The 15,218-nt window shown below is 42.6% G+C and overlaps 1 protein-coding gene across 1 annotated transcript in view; it reads left to right on the forward strand.

Moving 5' to 3' along the window:
- Positions 1-4,360: 4,360 nt before the first annotated feature.
- Ccdc148 (coiled-coil domain containing 148) overlaps positions 4,361-15,218 on the forward strand; it is a 162,615-nt gene continuing 151,757 nt past the window's right edge. Inside the window, exons 1-5 of the mRNA XM_042055372.1 lie at positions 4,361-4,437; positions 7,646-7,728; positions 7,916-8,064; positions 8,973-9,068; positions 9,147-9,325. Of these exons, the coding sequence (XP_041911306.1) occupies positions 4,376-4,437; positions 7,646-7,728; positions 7,916-8,064; positions 8,973-9,068; positions 9,147-9,325 (569 nt within the window). The 5' untranslated portion in view covers positions 4,361-4,375. The remainder of the gene's footprint in view (positions 4,438-7,645; positions 7,729-7,915; positions 8,065-8,972; positions 9,069-9,146; positions 9,326-15,218) is intronic.

Genomic DNA, 15,218 nt, shown 5'->3' on the forward strand with positions numbered 1-15,218 from the left:
AAAATTTCCTCAAATGGGCATCTGAATACAATCCAGACATGGCGATTCATTCTTATTTTGCTTCACTAGGTTTCTTGTAGGTTTATAACTTGTACGTCCTGAAGAAGCTGCATTGTATTAGTCTTATAGTTCCTCATAGTTATGCCGACTGCATCATACTGCATCAATAAACACGTTTTTTTCTTTGCGTTTCCTGCACTTTGTTATAGTTAGTTATAGCTAGAGAGCTGCTCAGATTCAGGCTCAGCTCGCATCGGAAAGAACACTCACTGATAGGATTTTGTCCTCCAGTCTTCGGTGTAAATGGTGCCACAGTGAATAATCATGGACCCTTTTTGCCAAGATGGTTTCCAGAGCTATTTCTATAAATCATGCTGCTAGGTCATAGTTGATCAATTATGAAAACATCATATATATAGCCACATTCCCTTCTGCGGGGCTTGTCTCATTTTCTATGCCCATGAGAATTTAAGAGGAAGTGCTTTTCACCAGAGGCTCATGGAGTGCTTTGTTAAATATCCGCGTCACTGCCAGCCTGACCGATGAGGAACTGCATCCTAGGGCAGTCTTTCCCTTTGTGTGGCACTGACACTTCTTTATTGCTAGAACTCACATCACATCCTAGTGAATTTTGTCAAATGTCTCCGCACGTGCCCGGCGGCTGCAGCTGTACACTGCTTGGGGATGTTTAGTTCTGAACTGGGACTCTCTGACCTATAGTCTTTGTAGTATTTCAGAAGGCTTAGTTGGGGGTCTCATGTCTTAAATAATCATAATAAATCAGACGCAGTAGGGCTTTGTTTTCTGATCTTTTACTAAATTCATTACTCTTGATTTTGTTCCCTCAAAGTATTTTAAATTATCAGCATTCTGCATTAGTTATCATCCACCTTAAAAATGATTTTACCAGGCTTATTGCCCAGTAAAATGAACTAGCTCATCTCAGCTGATGAAGATACAACTCTAAATCTCTGAGTTCTTTTAAAGGCTTTTTCTTCATTTGTGGCCTGAGGATAAAAGTGGAGTCAATGGTTGAATTTCCAAAAGAACAAAACAAAACAAAACAAAAAAAAACCAAAAATTAAGATGTTGTACAAAGTATTGGAAGTATCTAGTGAAAACCGGTAACCTGATTTTTGACTTTTATAGTCTATTTAATTGGTCTTTCTCTGGGCCCAAAGGCAACAACATTGATTTTTTTCCTTAAGCTGTAAAAAATATGTTCACATCTTCCACCAATATGTTTTAATTTTTTGTACAGCATGGACCAAATATGTCAAAAGAATCTAATTTTAAAAGTTCTGTCTGTTACAAGAAACTTTAGAGGATGTAGATGCTAAAAATTTGAAATAAGATTTAGACATTCTTAACTCAAGTGCTAGCATGTCAGAACATAGAAATACCTCATTCTTGCAGTTTTTAATTAGGTAGAAACTGAATTTTTTTTCTCATGGTTTATTTTTTTTTATATTTAAAAATTTCCATCTCCTTCCCTCCTCCTCCCCCCTCCCTCCGCTCCTCCTCCCCCTTCCCTCCCCTCCTTCTCCCTCTTCCCTCCCCTTCCCTCCACCCATACCTCCCCTCCCTCCCTCTCAAGGCCAAGGAGCCATCAGGGTTCCCCACTCTATGCTAAGTCCAAGGTCCTCCCAACTCCCCCCAGGTCCAGGAAGGTGATCAACCAAGCTGAGAAGGCTCCCACAGAGTCCGTCCATGCAGAAGAATCAGAGCCCAGCGCCAATGTCCTTTGCTTCTCAGTCAGCCCCCGCTGTTGGCCACATTCAGAGAGACGGGTTTGGTCGCATGATCCATCAGTCCCATTCCAACTGAAGTTGGTGATCTCCCTTTAGTTCTGTCCCACTGTCTCCATGAGTGAACGCACCCCTCACGTTCCTGACTTTCTCCCTCGCCTACCAAATTAAAAAAAAACTTTATAGTGATAACATTCTCAAGAACTTCTATGGAAAAGGTTTGACTTCATCCTTTTAAAGTTATCCTTTGGATTAGTTTGTTTGCTCATGTCCCTAATTTTGAATCAGAAACCGGAACAGCGCAAAGATAAACTCAAGGTTAAAGTAATCAGTGAACAGCAGCTGGAAATAGCATGCATTATGACGATCCCTTTTTGGAACTTGTCTCAAGTTTTTACATCTTCATTCTTGCTATTTTACAGCTATTAAAGTACTGAAATAGTGTAGTAGCAGTGAAATTATGAAATATGTATATTTTTGTCGTTTCTGATTTGTACTTTCTGTTTTAAAGGTTTATTTGTTTTATTTTGTAATTGTGTGCACATGTGTATCTGAGTGAGCTTGTGTCCACAAGGGCAGTAGAGGTTTTCAGATGCCCTGGAGCTGGAGTTAGAGAAGGTTGTGAGGTACCTTGTGGGTGCCGAGAATCGAACCTGAGTTCTCTGCAAGAGCAGTCAGTGCTCTCAACCCCTGAGCCATCTCTCCAGCTTTGATTTGTAGGTGCATACATATCTAAAAGTGTTAACATGAATCACAAAGTTCAGAGTCCATGTGGCTATAAGCAGAGTCTAACCAAGTATCAGACACTGCTTGGGGGGTTGGAGTCAAGCAACATTCAGTGTTGGACGATGGTTTATGCAGATGGTAGACCTATAGGGCTAAGAAGCAGGGGACTGTGAGGCAACATAGGGGTGAACGATGCCACTGCCACCCTCAGGTCAGAGGGATGAAACAAAGGTATGGGGTGGTACCACATTCCCCAGGAGGAAACCTCTGAGCTATTTGGAACCATGTCCAGGGAAAACTGGGTGCACTGGAGAACCGGAAAACCTTCTGAAAAGAGACGGGTAGGTAATGCTTTAGGAGGGGGTTATGATGTGTCAGCCTTGACTCCTTCCCTCCAAGCTTCCATAGCAGACATCTTCAGCCATTTGAACCCATCTAGAAGCCAGCTGAGAAAGAGGCTGCTTTATTCCTGGGCACAGATCAGAGAGATGGCAACAGACCCAAACCTGGCAGAAGTTGGCTGCAAGTCTCCGAAGCACTCGTGTGTAGCATGCTAAAAGGCCACAGAACTTGGGGAATACTACATTTTATTGAAAATGTATTATTTGTTTTCATAAGTTTTCAGTATTTGTTAAGTGCCTTTCAATAACTATTTGCCCAAGTCTGAAAAGTTTATTTATAAAGCCGTGAAGTTGAATGATTGCAGCTCCATTTTCCAGGCCCTGTTCTTGAGTACTGACACTGGGACTAAAGCCAGGTCTCCCCTAACAATGGATTTAATGAACCTTTCCCATCTTGTGATGAGAGCTCAGATTAAATCCAACCCAGCACCAAGGGCCTATGACTGGTATTTTCAAACTTTTCGATTTCTTTGAACCTCTGACCTTTGGCATCCTTGTGTATAAAATAGGAATAATGCTATCTAAATATCTTTTTTTTTCCCAGACAGGGTTTCTCTGTAGCTTTGTAGCCTGTCCTGGAACTAGCTCTTGTAGGCCAGGCTGGCCTCGAACTCACAGAGATCTGTCTGTCTTTGCCTCCCGAGTGCTGGGATTAAAGGCATGCGCCACCACCGCCAGGCTTGCTATCTAAATATCTTGTAGGAAACATGTGGGCACTGCTGGGGAGAAGGCTAGGCAGTTAAGACCACTCGCTGCTATTCCAGAGGACCTGGGCTTGATTTCCAGGATCCAAACGGTGGCTAACAATCATGAGTAACTCCAGTTCTCGGGGATCTGACACCCCCTTCTTGCCTTTGTGCACACATGTGATTCATAGACATGAATGCAGGCAAAACATCCATACACATAAAGTAACAGTAAATAAAGATTATTTTTTAAAAAAACAGGCAAAAAAGTAAATAAAACAAATGAAAAAGCCAACAACTTCACCTTTTTTGCATACCTGAAATAGGGTTCTCAAAATGGCCAGTGTTCCAGGCCATGCTGTCTTTCTTTGCATTGATTCTTTATTTCTTGAGACAGCTTCAAACTCTGTTTCATTAAGGCTGGCCTTGAATTCATGATTCTCCTGCCTCTTTGGCCTGAGTGCTGGGATTATTGGCAGGCATCACTGGTGTACAGCTCTCGTTTCCCTGATATTTAATTCAGTCCTTATTTTAGGGGGAATTGCGTGTTAGAAGATGTACCAGTGATGTTGGAAAAAACAGGAGCCTTTCTTTTGTGGAAATACATTTCAAAAATACAGACTTTTTCGTAATTCTCTGAGAAGTTCATGCATATATTTTGAGTATCTTCACCACTTTGCTCCTCCCCTGCAATTCTCCCCCAGATCTGGGGGAAATTTTTTGTTTTCAAGTTTGAACATTGCTACTCTTTTGTTTGTCCTCTAAAATGTAGATCAGAAAAGCCATGGAGACTTCAAAGGTGGCTAAAGAGCAAATGTTGATCAAACAACACAAGCAGGTGTGGTGGCAGGAACAGGAGCGGCTGCAGGGAGCCAGGTGAGCCTGGGCGTCCCCCCAGGTCAGTGGGGATGTGTGGGAGCTCCTGGGCATCCCCAGGACTGATTTACATCTGTAACGGTCCATGTTAGTTAAACCACACAATCAAAATTTTGAGTCATTGGAATTAGAGTCACATTTTCTTAGCTTATTCTGGAAGGCGGGGAATGTGTTGATAGGCCAATGCTCACTTATGGGGTAAAGGACAGCCACCTGTACTGGCCACTCTCTCCCTCTTCTGCACTCCCCATCTCAGGCTTGGCTGTGTGCAAACACAGATCACATATGCTCACTTTTGTTTGCACACTCGTCCCTATAAAGCAGAGGCACCTCAGTGGCAAACGTCACAGCCGTCTTTTCATGGTGGGCACACAGAAGAGGATTAATAAATGCTCTCAATAAAAAGGAGCTGAGGAGTTCGCAATACAAATGGAGGCTGCTCTGTGACTCACTCAGCTTTGATTTGAGCCCTGTTACTATTTGTAGCAGTCAAAGATGAATTAAGACAAAATAGTACTTTGATATTTGACCTTAATTATAAGCTCTGCAAAAATTTTTTCCAAAAGCAATGACCAAAAGAAAAAGCAGATGTCTATCTTCCATTTCAGGCTTACCCATTTGTTTTGACATTGTAGTATCTATACCATGCTTTAAAAAACATCATTGCATATACCCATTCTTAGGAAGATTTTGCTGTGATCTTAGTCTACATCAGGTTTCCAAATTCCATTTCCTTTGCTTTGGACTTGTGTACTTTCATGACAATGTGAACTTTGTACTCTGTGTAGTGATCCCTATACAAGGGGTTTAGATTATGATTCATCTTAAACCAGGAAAATAAAATGCTATGAACTGCACAATATACTTCAGCTATAAAAACCAAATCAGATACACCAAAACCCTTCAAACATCACCTCTAATAGAGAAAATATTCAAGGCCACTACAAAACTATTTTGAAAACGTGCATAAATTGAAATACAATAAAGAGAGCCATGTGTTAACTTTAATCATGGTTGTCACCTATGTAAGCACACACAATGGAGGGACTGGGAAGGGTTTTCCTTTTCTTCCATTTTGTAAATCTCGGCCATTCTGGATCCTCCCTAATGTGTGGACCGAGTTGATCCTGAGCCAGATAGATGAATCATGTGCATTGCATCATGGAAACGCCTTCTTTTGGCTGAGCTAGAAGGACAGACGTTGGAGGCAAGGAGTGAGGATGACCCCACTGTCTGCAAACTTAGAAGGACTAAACCCTGAACACAAATAAGAATGCTGATGTAATTTTCCATGTTCTTCTAGAATGCAAGGTAATTCTCAATCGCATTCAGTGGAATGAAAAACTAGAAGCAATAGGAAAAGTCTCTAATGGTAGGGGCACGACTAGAGGTATGGGTGATGTAGGAGCTTAAATGCTGTACTTGTTTACCTCAGAATATCTGCCCGACATGAGGGATGGCACCTGTAATCCCAGCACTCAGGATACCGAGGCAGGAGGATTGCTACAACTTCAAGGCCAGCCTGGGCAAGTTCCAGGCTACTCTGGGCTGTAAAGTGAGACCCTGTCTCAAAAAATTTTAAAATACACACATACACACACACAATCTGTACTTTAATAAGGAAAAGAGTCTTATGTTTTACCCAAAGACCTCATTTGAGGACCTTAGACCTGCAGAAGATAAGGGGGACAATGGTATTTAACCTTTCCTTGATGATTGTGTATGTACCAGGCAAAAAGTTAATCGTAGCTGTGCTTAACCTCCGTCTGGAAAACAGCCATACCAAGTAGGTCTCATTGCTCCGCTGCTCAACCTTCTGACTGGGTTTAGAGGGCTAATGTGTCTGTAAAAGGTAAACAAACTAGCACGTGGGAAGAGGGGACTGAAACATTGGGGTTTGTTTCCTGTGTTCCGTCATCTTACAGCTGCCAGGCTTCTCTTTTCCCCAGAAGGTCCCATTTGCGTCAAAGGAGAGTTCTCCAGCCTTGCTAGGAAAACCAAGGGAAGCTGCCTGGAAGACAGATCGGCTGGTAAAGAGCTTGGGAGGGAGGCGCAAGGACCCAAGTTCCATCTCTATTACCCACATGATAAAAAACCTGGCATGACGGCCCACATGTGTTCTAATGAGGTGGGGATAGGGGATCCGTAAGAGCTGGCTGGCCAGCAAGTCCAACTGATCTGTCCAGCTCCGGGTTGAATGAGAAACCCTCTCAAAAAGTAAGGTGGAGGTTGGAGAGTTGGCTCGCCTGTTCGGAGCACTGTTGCCCTTGTTGAGAACCCAGGTGAGAATCCCAGCACCCACAGAGAGTCTGGCAACTGTCTAACTCCAGTCCTGGGAGATCTGAAGCCCTCTTCTTATTTTCAGTGGCACCAGACATGTATGTGGTACACATCATACATGTGAACAAGGTGTATGTACATGTGTAAGCAGAACACACAAACATAAAATAATAAATACATCTTTAAAGATGAAAAGCTGTAGAGTGGAGAGTGACTGAAGACACCAAACGTCAACCTCTGACCTTTGACCTCTACTGTGCACATGTACGCACACAGAGGCATAAGTTAGGACCTTAAAAATCTGCTTAGAGGACTAGATAAAACTTCCAAATATCAAATTTGTGTAATATTTAAAGTTGTAAATTTTTATTTGAAATTATCAGGCTTACTCCAGACCTCCTTCCTGTGGACTGTGTTACATAAATGTGTTGAATGCCCACCAAGAGGTGCATTTGATTTTACTCTAGCAATAACTATCTTTAAACATGTAGTAAAAGACTATCAAGATTTATTGATCATTACTGGATAAAAACAAAATATTCTTTTGTTCCTATTTACCTGTCTCAGACTCCCATCAGCTCTGACCTTTAAGTAGCCTCCTCGCAGGTCAGGCTGTCCGCTCTCCCTCTCTCCAGCCCCTGTTGTTACTTCTCACCCCTCATCTGTAACCGCTCCCTTGGGATTCTCTCTGTACTGAATCCTGACCAGGTGGGGTGGCTTCCCAGTATCCTCAGACGCTTAGTGTGACATGCTGCCAAGACCTGCGGGGGCCACTGCCCGTGCTCATCCTGTTGTTTCTGCCCATGTTAGGAACATGGCTTTAACATATGAGATGATGACCAGAACCAAATTCGGTGGACTTTTCCTACCCTGCCTACATGTGTGATTATGACTGTAAAGAAATTGATGGAGATTATGTCTATTTCAGATGTAAATTGGAGTCTGAAATAAAATCTTGTCTCAATGAAGAGAGCATTGGAAATGAATGCTTTTGTGAGCTTAGGAATTTTGGTGAGTTTTTCTTTTGAGCCTATTTATAAAGGGGATTTTGTTTGGAACTATGGGAGTTGGTCACTCCATGTTCTTTTAGTAACACTTGTTTAATTTTCTAAACAAATATGAAAAGTCAACAAGCTAACAATCTGTTCTTTACTTAAGACAGTAATCTGTCTCCCTGATTCCATTTCACTTCCCACAGAGAAAGAGCTGGCAGAACAATGGTGCACATATCTCAAAGCTGTGATCCATCCCATTCATCAGCAGAGAAGAGACCTGAAGAAACAGTGCCACACTTCCCAGCATGCACCCCGCCATACCGGGTCTAATTCATCAACGGTTCTGGAAGAGGTCAGTATGTTGCCTTTTAAAAACACAATGTAATATTTCATTTTTTTTTGTCCCAAATAGAACAGTTGAAGCAGACACCTGCCTTGTGTGTTCAAGTAGCGGGCTCCTTAACATCTTAAACATGTGCTTGGGTATATGGCCAGGCACCCACGTTTTAACTCCTCCTCCTGCCTTCATCCTAGGGCACTTTGAGACTCTGCCCCAGTACAGAGAGATTAAATCGTCTGACTACTAAAATTTCCCATGGGCTCTTCCCAGTCCTCACACCCACATACAACCCCCTCCACTGAATCTCTTTCCTTCTTCAATCACATCTCCTGCCCCACACTGTCGCATTCCACATGAGCTCGGTAGCACAGAGGCTGCCTTTGTTCTGTGCCCTTCATATAGCAAGCCTACTCCTAATCTGAGCCCGTAGGTGTGCTGTTTCCTCTGTCAAGCTGTGGCACCTTCTGCCCCTTATTTCTCCGTGGTCCCTAACCAGCCACCCTGTGTTCTATTTGTCAGCTCCAAGTATAATGTTGTACTGCTTTTACAGGTAATCAAGAGCTTTACCACCAACCTAGACTGGCAGCTATGCCTAGTACTGTAGACCAGTAGCAAGGATGCTGGAGAGTGAAGGTGTGGTTGAAGCCTTACCATCAATGAACTCAAATGTAGAACAGGGTGACCGTCAGTTCTAGGTGGTGAGCCCAGTTTTGGTGATGGGTGTGGAATCCTCACCAAGGCTTGCTTGTTTGAAGAGCCTTGGGCTGCCTGGCTGCTTTTCTTCACAGATCTGCAAAAGGGTTTTCCCTCCCTAATTTTTCATCCCCTCCTGGCTTCTGAGACTGTGTCTTTCTATGGAACTAACCTTGAGTGCATTGCAGTAATTCACACACTTCCTGTCCACACGCCACATCCTCTAGGTCGACTTTGTCAGGAAACAGTCCAAGGCTGCCTTTGAAAAGCTTGACCAGGAGCAACAGAAACTAGAAAAAGACCTTTCAGCCTGGAGTGTGAAGGTAAGTGCGGCGCGATGCGTGATTGACCCTTTCAACCCAGCTTTTATTTTTGTTAAATACAATAATAATCCCTTGCAGTTAGTAGATGACTCTTCAGAAAAGGCTAACCTGCTCAGCGAACACCCTACGGAGCTAGAAACTTTGGAGTGCCCATACCCGGATCTGAAATCGTCAGTCCTTAATGAGTTCTGGAACTTGACAGAGAAATATCAAAAGAAACTTGAAGACTTTGATCTGCAATTAGAAGACATACGCAGGTGATCAAACATGACTCCTTGACTCCTGAATACTGAATCTGAATTTGTGTTCAGGGTCACTATGCTTCCGATTTACCGTCTTCTAGTTATATGTGATTGCAATATAACCAATATAATTTTGACGTAGTTTGTTGAATAAAAAACCCCTGGGTGTTGCAAGGTTAGTTAGTTAGTTCCTCGATGCTTAGGCTAGCTTAGACCTGAAATAATCACACAGAAACTGTATTAATTAAATCACTGCTTGGCCCCTTAGCTCTAGCTTCTTATTGGCTAACTCAATGCATTTAAAATAAATGATGTTGTGTTTTATTTGATAAATATTTATTTAAAAAAATCCTTAATCAACAGTGCTCTCTGTTGAGCTCCTTGGAAAGGGCTCATGAAGGAGCTTCTAGATTAGTCTAGAAGATGGCCTTGCCTCTTAGACTGGCAGTATCGGGGAAGAAATGAGCATCCTTGTCCTAACCAAATAGGACTGCCATGCAGCCGTTAATTGCAGAAAAGAATAGTAAAGTCAGATGAGTTTTCGGAGAGGTTTCTTGGAGGATTATAGGGAACTGGAATCTAGAGGTGGTTTGCAGCAGCCACCTGCCGCTCTGCACGCAAAGGCACATGAATACGTGCTAGTAAGCCTGCAGATGACATAATACTAACTGAACTTCTGATTTATCAGGATCTCATGTTACTTTAACATGATCGTTTTCCTTTTTGCTACTAGTTGTTGGGTCTTGGGAGAATTCTCATGGTCTGTGTATGTGCACATCTGTGGGAGTGTGCGCATACTTTATTATTTATGGTTCATTTTAGCTTTTGTTTTTTTGAGTCAGTTTCATTATGTAGCTCTGGCTGTCCTGGAACTCAGAGATCTGCCTGCCTCTGTCTCCTGAGTCCTGGGGTAAAAAGCCTCTGCTCCCATGCCTGGGTGAGCATGCGCATACTTCGTAAGGACCATTTGTCCATATCACACCTTCAGCCAGTGTGATCTGGGCTTCTTGTTGCTTGCAACTAAAACCTTTCCTAATTTGATACAATTATTACCCAAATTATATGCTTTATATTAGGGTCACAATTCTCCCCAACCCTCCTTAATTCTTTGCTTTCATATTTTCCTTATTTTTTATTTGGTAATTCATCTCTATATAGATGCTTGTTGTAAATTATTCAGTCACAAAATGAATCTCCTTCATCACAATATTTCTACATCTCAAGAACACATCACACAAATATACTTATATATGCACACACTTTTAATAGTTTTTTTGTTGCAGCAATGAAAAACAGAAAAAGGACGGGCTAATTCTGTAGAAAGGCTAGTTTTGTAGAAAAACACACATTTACAAAATGGGGCGACATCCAGGTGTTACTGTGATTATAGAAAAGAGGAAAGCAGTATGTAGTCCATTTGTGTGAGGCAGGGAGGGGCTTCAACACAATCACTCAGTTTTGCCTTTGCATGTCTCTGAAGCAATGCACAAAACTCGAGAGCATTTGTTGGCTCTGGGGAGGGAGACTGCAGGTGAGAGTACAGGTACACACTTGGCTAAAACAAGTCAATTTAAGACAAAAGAAAGGTTAAAAAAGGCAACAAATAGAAAAAAAATATTGGCAACATGTGAAATGAAAGATTAAAATATTAATATAAAGATATTTTGCAAATTAATTGAACAGCAAAGTAGAAGACAGCAAAGAGATGAAGAAAAAAATCATCCCCCTTTCCTGCAAATGCTTAGTGTCTATAAGCATAAATCAGATAAAACTCTCAATACTTGTCTTAGTGTTCCATTGCTGTGAAGAGATATCATGACTACAACAACTCTTAAGAAGGGAAACATTTAACTGGGGCCGGTTACTGTTTCAGAGGTTTAGTCTATTATCGCCAGCACGGCAGCACACAGGCAGACATGGTTGCTGGGGTGGTAGCTAATGTGGACAAACTAATTAGTTTGTTAGTTTATCTGAATCTGCATGCAGCAGGAAGAGAGCCCAAAGTTCCCCTTTCAGTGATACACTTCCTCCCGCAAGGCCACACCCACTCCAACAAAGCCACACCTCCTAATCTCTGTCAAGTGGCAAGGCTCCCCAATGACCAAGCATTCAGATTCAAATATACGAGCCTATGGGGGCCATTCCCATTCAGACCACCCACTTGTGATCAAATCAGCAGCACGGACGTGTGGACAAGGTTGATGAGGCAGTCATGTCCACAGTATTAGAAGCTGTGTGTGCTACAGAGTCATAGGTTAGAGTCAGAATGTGCTGGGATTTTAGAAGGTAGACTGCAGTTCTGGGATAAGAAAAACCTGGTGCTGTGTCTTGGTTGGACGGTATGAAATCATGAAGTGAGTTGAAAGAGCTGGTCATGCAGACATTGGAATAAGAATATGGCAGCCCATGTTCAATGAGTATGTCCTACAAGGGTTCAGTGTCCAGGACAGATCAGCAGAATCATTGGATGAAGTTCAAGAGGTTAAGAGTGAATGGAAAAGTATTATTTGGGTTAACGGTGTATGTGTGTGTGTTTGTTTATATGTATGTGTATATGTGTGCATTTGTTTATGTGTGTTGCTGGGAGTTGAACCCAAGGCCTCATGCATGCTCAGCCAGTAATATATCACTGAGCTCTATCCTCACTCAAGGAGGAGGATATTTAGAAATGTTTTGCAACCTCATCTTTTATTGTGAATGACCTTGAAGCTCCTAGAGCAGTGATTTCTCAATCTTCCTAATGCTGAAACCCTTTAATAGAGTTCCTTATGTTGTGGTGACCCCCAGCCATAAAACTATATTTTGTTGTTACTTCATAACTGCAATTTTGCTACTGTTATGAAAATATAAATATCTGATATGCAGGATATATAATGTGTGACCCCATGAGAGGGTCGTTCAACCTACAAAGGGATTGCGACCCGCAAGCTGAGAACCACTGTCTTAGATGCTGTGGAGAAGAGAGAAGTGAGAAGACTTGGTTCTTGCTGCAGCAGGATCACTTTGGCAATTGCTGTACTTAACAAGCCCAGGAAGTGCAGCAGGAGCAGCCCGAGTTCCCTGCTGCACATGGTTTCTTTGGATTGGGCAGCTAAGAGGATGGGGGTGGGCAGACTGTAAGCGAGTGGTTTTGTCTGGGAGGGGCAGGGCTTGAACATACTGAGTTTGGGGTGTCCATATTAATATTTTGGGCTTTTGAGTTCAGAGGCCAGGAAGAAGGTCTGGGCTGGAGTTTTATACACTGTGAGTCAGCAATCTGAGGTTGGGTATGATCACCAAAGCAACAGAAAGAAGCCCCCCTTCTTCCCATACATGAGAGCAGGACTGTGTCAGAGAAAACAGGAGAGGGAGAAGTAACAAAAGACAGATGGATGGGTGGAAGGATGGATGAATGGATGGATAGGTAGATGGACAGATAGATGGATAGATAGATAGATGGATGGATGGAGACAGAGAGGGAAGGCAGATGAAGAGAAAGCAGCCTGTACTATATGCAGAGGAGGTGATGACCCACTGAATAAATGCTGCATGTGTCAATGACTGATGGCTGTCATTTGGCTCTAAAAGAATTGTTGGTACCATTTTCATTGAAGAAGGGGAAGTAACTGGCTGGTTGGAGTGAATTTGAGTGAGTGGGAGGGGAAGGATAGAAAAGAATGAATATGAACAACTTGAGATTTTTTTTTTCTGCCAAGGAGAACAGGGTCTCCCTTTGCTGTGCTCTCCACTTGTTTATGTATTAATTTCATTTAAAATAGGAGCGATAGCAATGAGCCATGTGTGTGCTGCTCATGGGGATGATCTAGTAAGGGATAAACCTTAGGGGAGGCAGAAGGTAGGAGAGAGGAAGAGAGACACACAGAGGAGAGAGAGGGGAGACAGAGGAGAGAGTGAAAGAAAAGACAGAGATATAGAGAGAGGTTGTCCTATGCTGTGAAGCAGCTCAGCATAGGGAATTCATGTACCATAGTAACATAGTGTGGGGGCAGGAATGGCAGCTCATGTGGTTGAGATGCCAGGTCCTGAGATGTCACAGTGATCATTCTAAACACAAATGAGTCAGAAACACATGAGCCTCTCTACTTAAAGAAATGGAAAACAAACTCAAATATTTACCTTGTAAAGAATGGTCAGGCATAGCATAAATTTTACCCAGGGTTAAAAATAGGACAAGGGAAATAGCTATTTACAGATGATTGGCGTATGATATTTTTCAAAGCCAGAAAATATTTTTCAAAGCCACGATGGCACCAGAAATCTTTATATGGGACTAGGAACATGGTTCAGGCAGTAAAGTGACTGCCACACAAGCATGAGGCCCTGAGTTTAGATCCCAGAACCGCAGAAGAAGGCAAATGTGACGTCACATCTGAAATCCTAGCACTGAGGAGATAGAGACTGGAGGACCCCAGAGCCCCCTGGCCTACAACAACTGGTGGGTCCCATGTTCGGTAAAAGACCTGTCTCACAGTATAAGGCAAAGAGTGGTAGATATCCAATGTCAACTCCGGCCTCTATGTGTATACACACACACACACACACACACACACGCACGCACGCACGCACGCACGCTCACACGCACGCATGCTCACACACGCACGCATGCTCACACACGCACGCACACAAATGCGCACACACACTCAATATAAGGAGAATAATTGTCTCTTCATAAATATTGAAAGACAAAATCATTGAAGTGAAATAAATATTTGACTTCAAGTATGTTCAATATTAATTTTTCTCTTCCTACTGGTAGCAGAATCATTAAGACTACCCTAGTTGGTTAGTGTTTTTTCAACTTGACACAAACTAACATTATCTGGGGAAAGGAACCTTAATTGAGGAATTTCTACCATCGCATTGGCCTGTGGGCTTATCTTTGAGACATTTTCTTGATTAATGATGGATGTGTGGGTGGGGGGGCGCTGCCTCACTGTGGGTAGTGCTCCCCTCAGCAGGTGATTCTGAGTGATCTAAGAAAGCAGGCTGAGCAAGCTAGAGAGAGCAGCTGGTCAGCAGCACTCCTTCATGGCCTCCACGTCTGCTCCTGCCTCCAGGTTCTTTGTCTTCCCTTTATGATAGACTATAAAGATGAAATAAGCGTTTTCTTCCCCAAGTTGCTTTTGGCACAGTGTTTTCCACGGCAACAGAAAGCAAACCAAGACCCTAAACAGCTAACCATTAGGCGGCAGTAACATCTGGCCTGCCGAGTCCGTACAGCACAGTGCCACGCTGGTTCTAATCCATAGGGATTTTTAATGACACAAATAGCGGTAATATGTGTTATGTAAGAAAAAGCAGGTCACAAAGTAGGTTATATAACATAAATTCTCTGGGTATTTCTTAAAGTATGACATTTACATCTATACAACCACAGGAAAAAGACCAGAAACCCAGTCATTCAAATAAATAACCACGATCACCCCGGGTAGTGAAATTATAAACATTTTGACATTATTGGTTTTTACTTTTATAAGACAAATTACGGGCTTAAAATTTTAAGTTTAAGGTTCACTAGATAGTTGATATTTAACGAGTACCTATTGCATGATATGACAACCATGACATTAATCCTGAGTTTCTCATTTTAATAGCTGTGTTTTGTCAGGTGAGGTGCCCATTTGTAAGCCCGGCGCTCAGGAGGCAGAAGCAGTACTGGGAGTGAGACACTTGCCTGGACTACACAGCCAGACCCCATCTCGAGCCCTGGAAGAATCAAAGGAACAAACAAGAGAGCTGTTTTACACTTTAAGTAACTGCAGTTCAGAGGAAGGATGGCCATTTCCCTAGTCTTGAGCCCTTCATAATTCAGTGGATGAGGTCCTTTCTGCCTTCTAAATAAGGAAGCTAGTCACACATGCCAGGAAGCTTGTCAACCAGCTTGCGTCCTAGATCAGTGCTGTTTAAT

Source organism: Arvicola amphibius, chromosome 7 (assembly GCF_903992535.2).
Source record: "Arvicola amphibius chromosome 7, mArvAmp1.2, whole genome shotgun sequence".
Taxonomy (NCBI): domain Eukaryota; kingdom Metazoa; phylum Chordata; class Mammalia; order Rodentia; family Cricetidae; genus Arvicola; species Arvicola amphibius.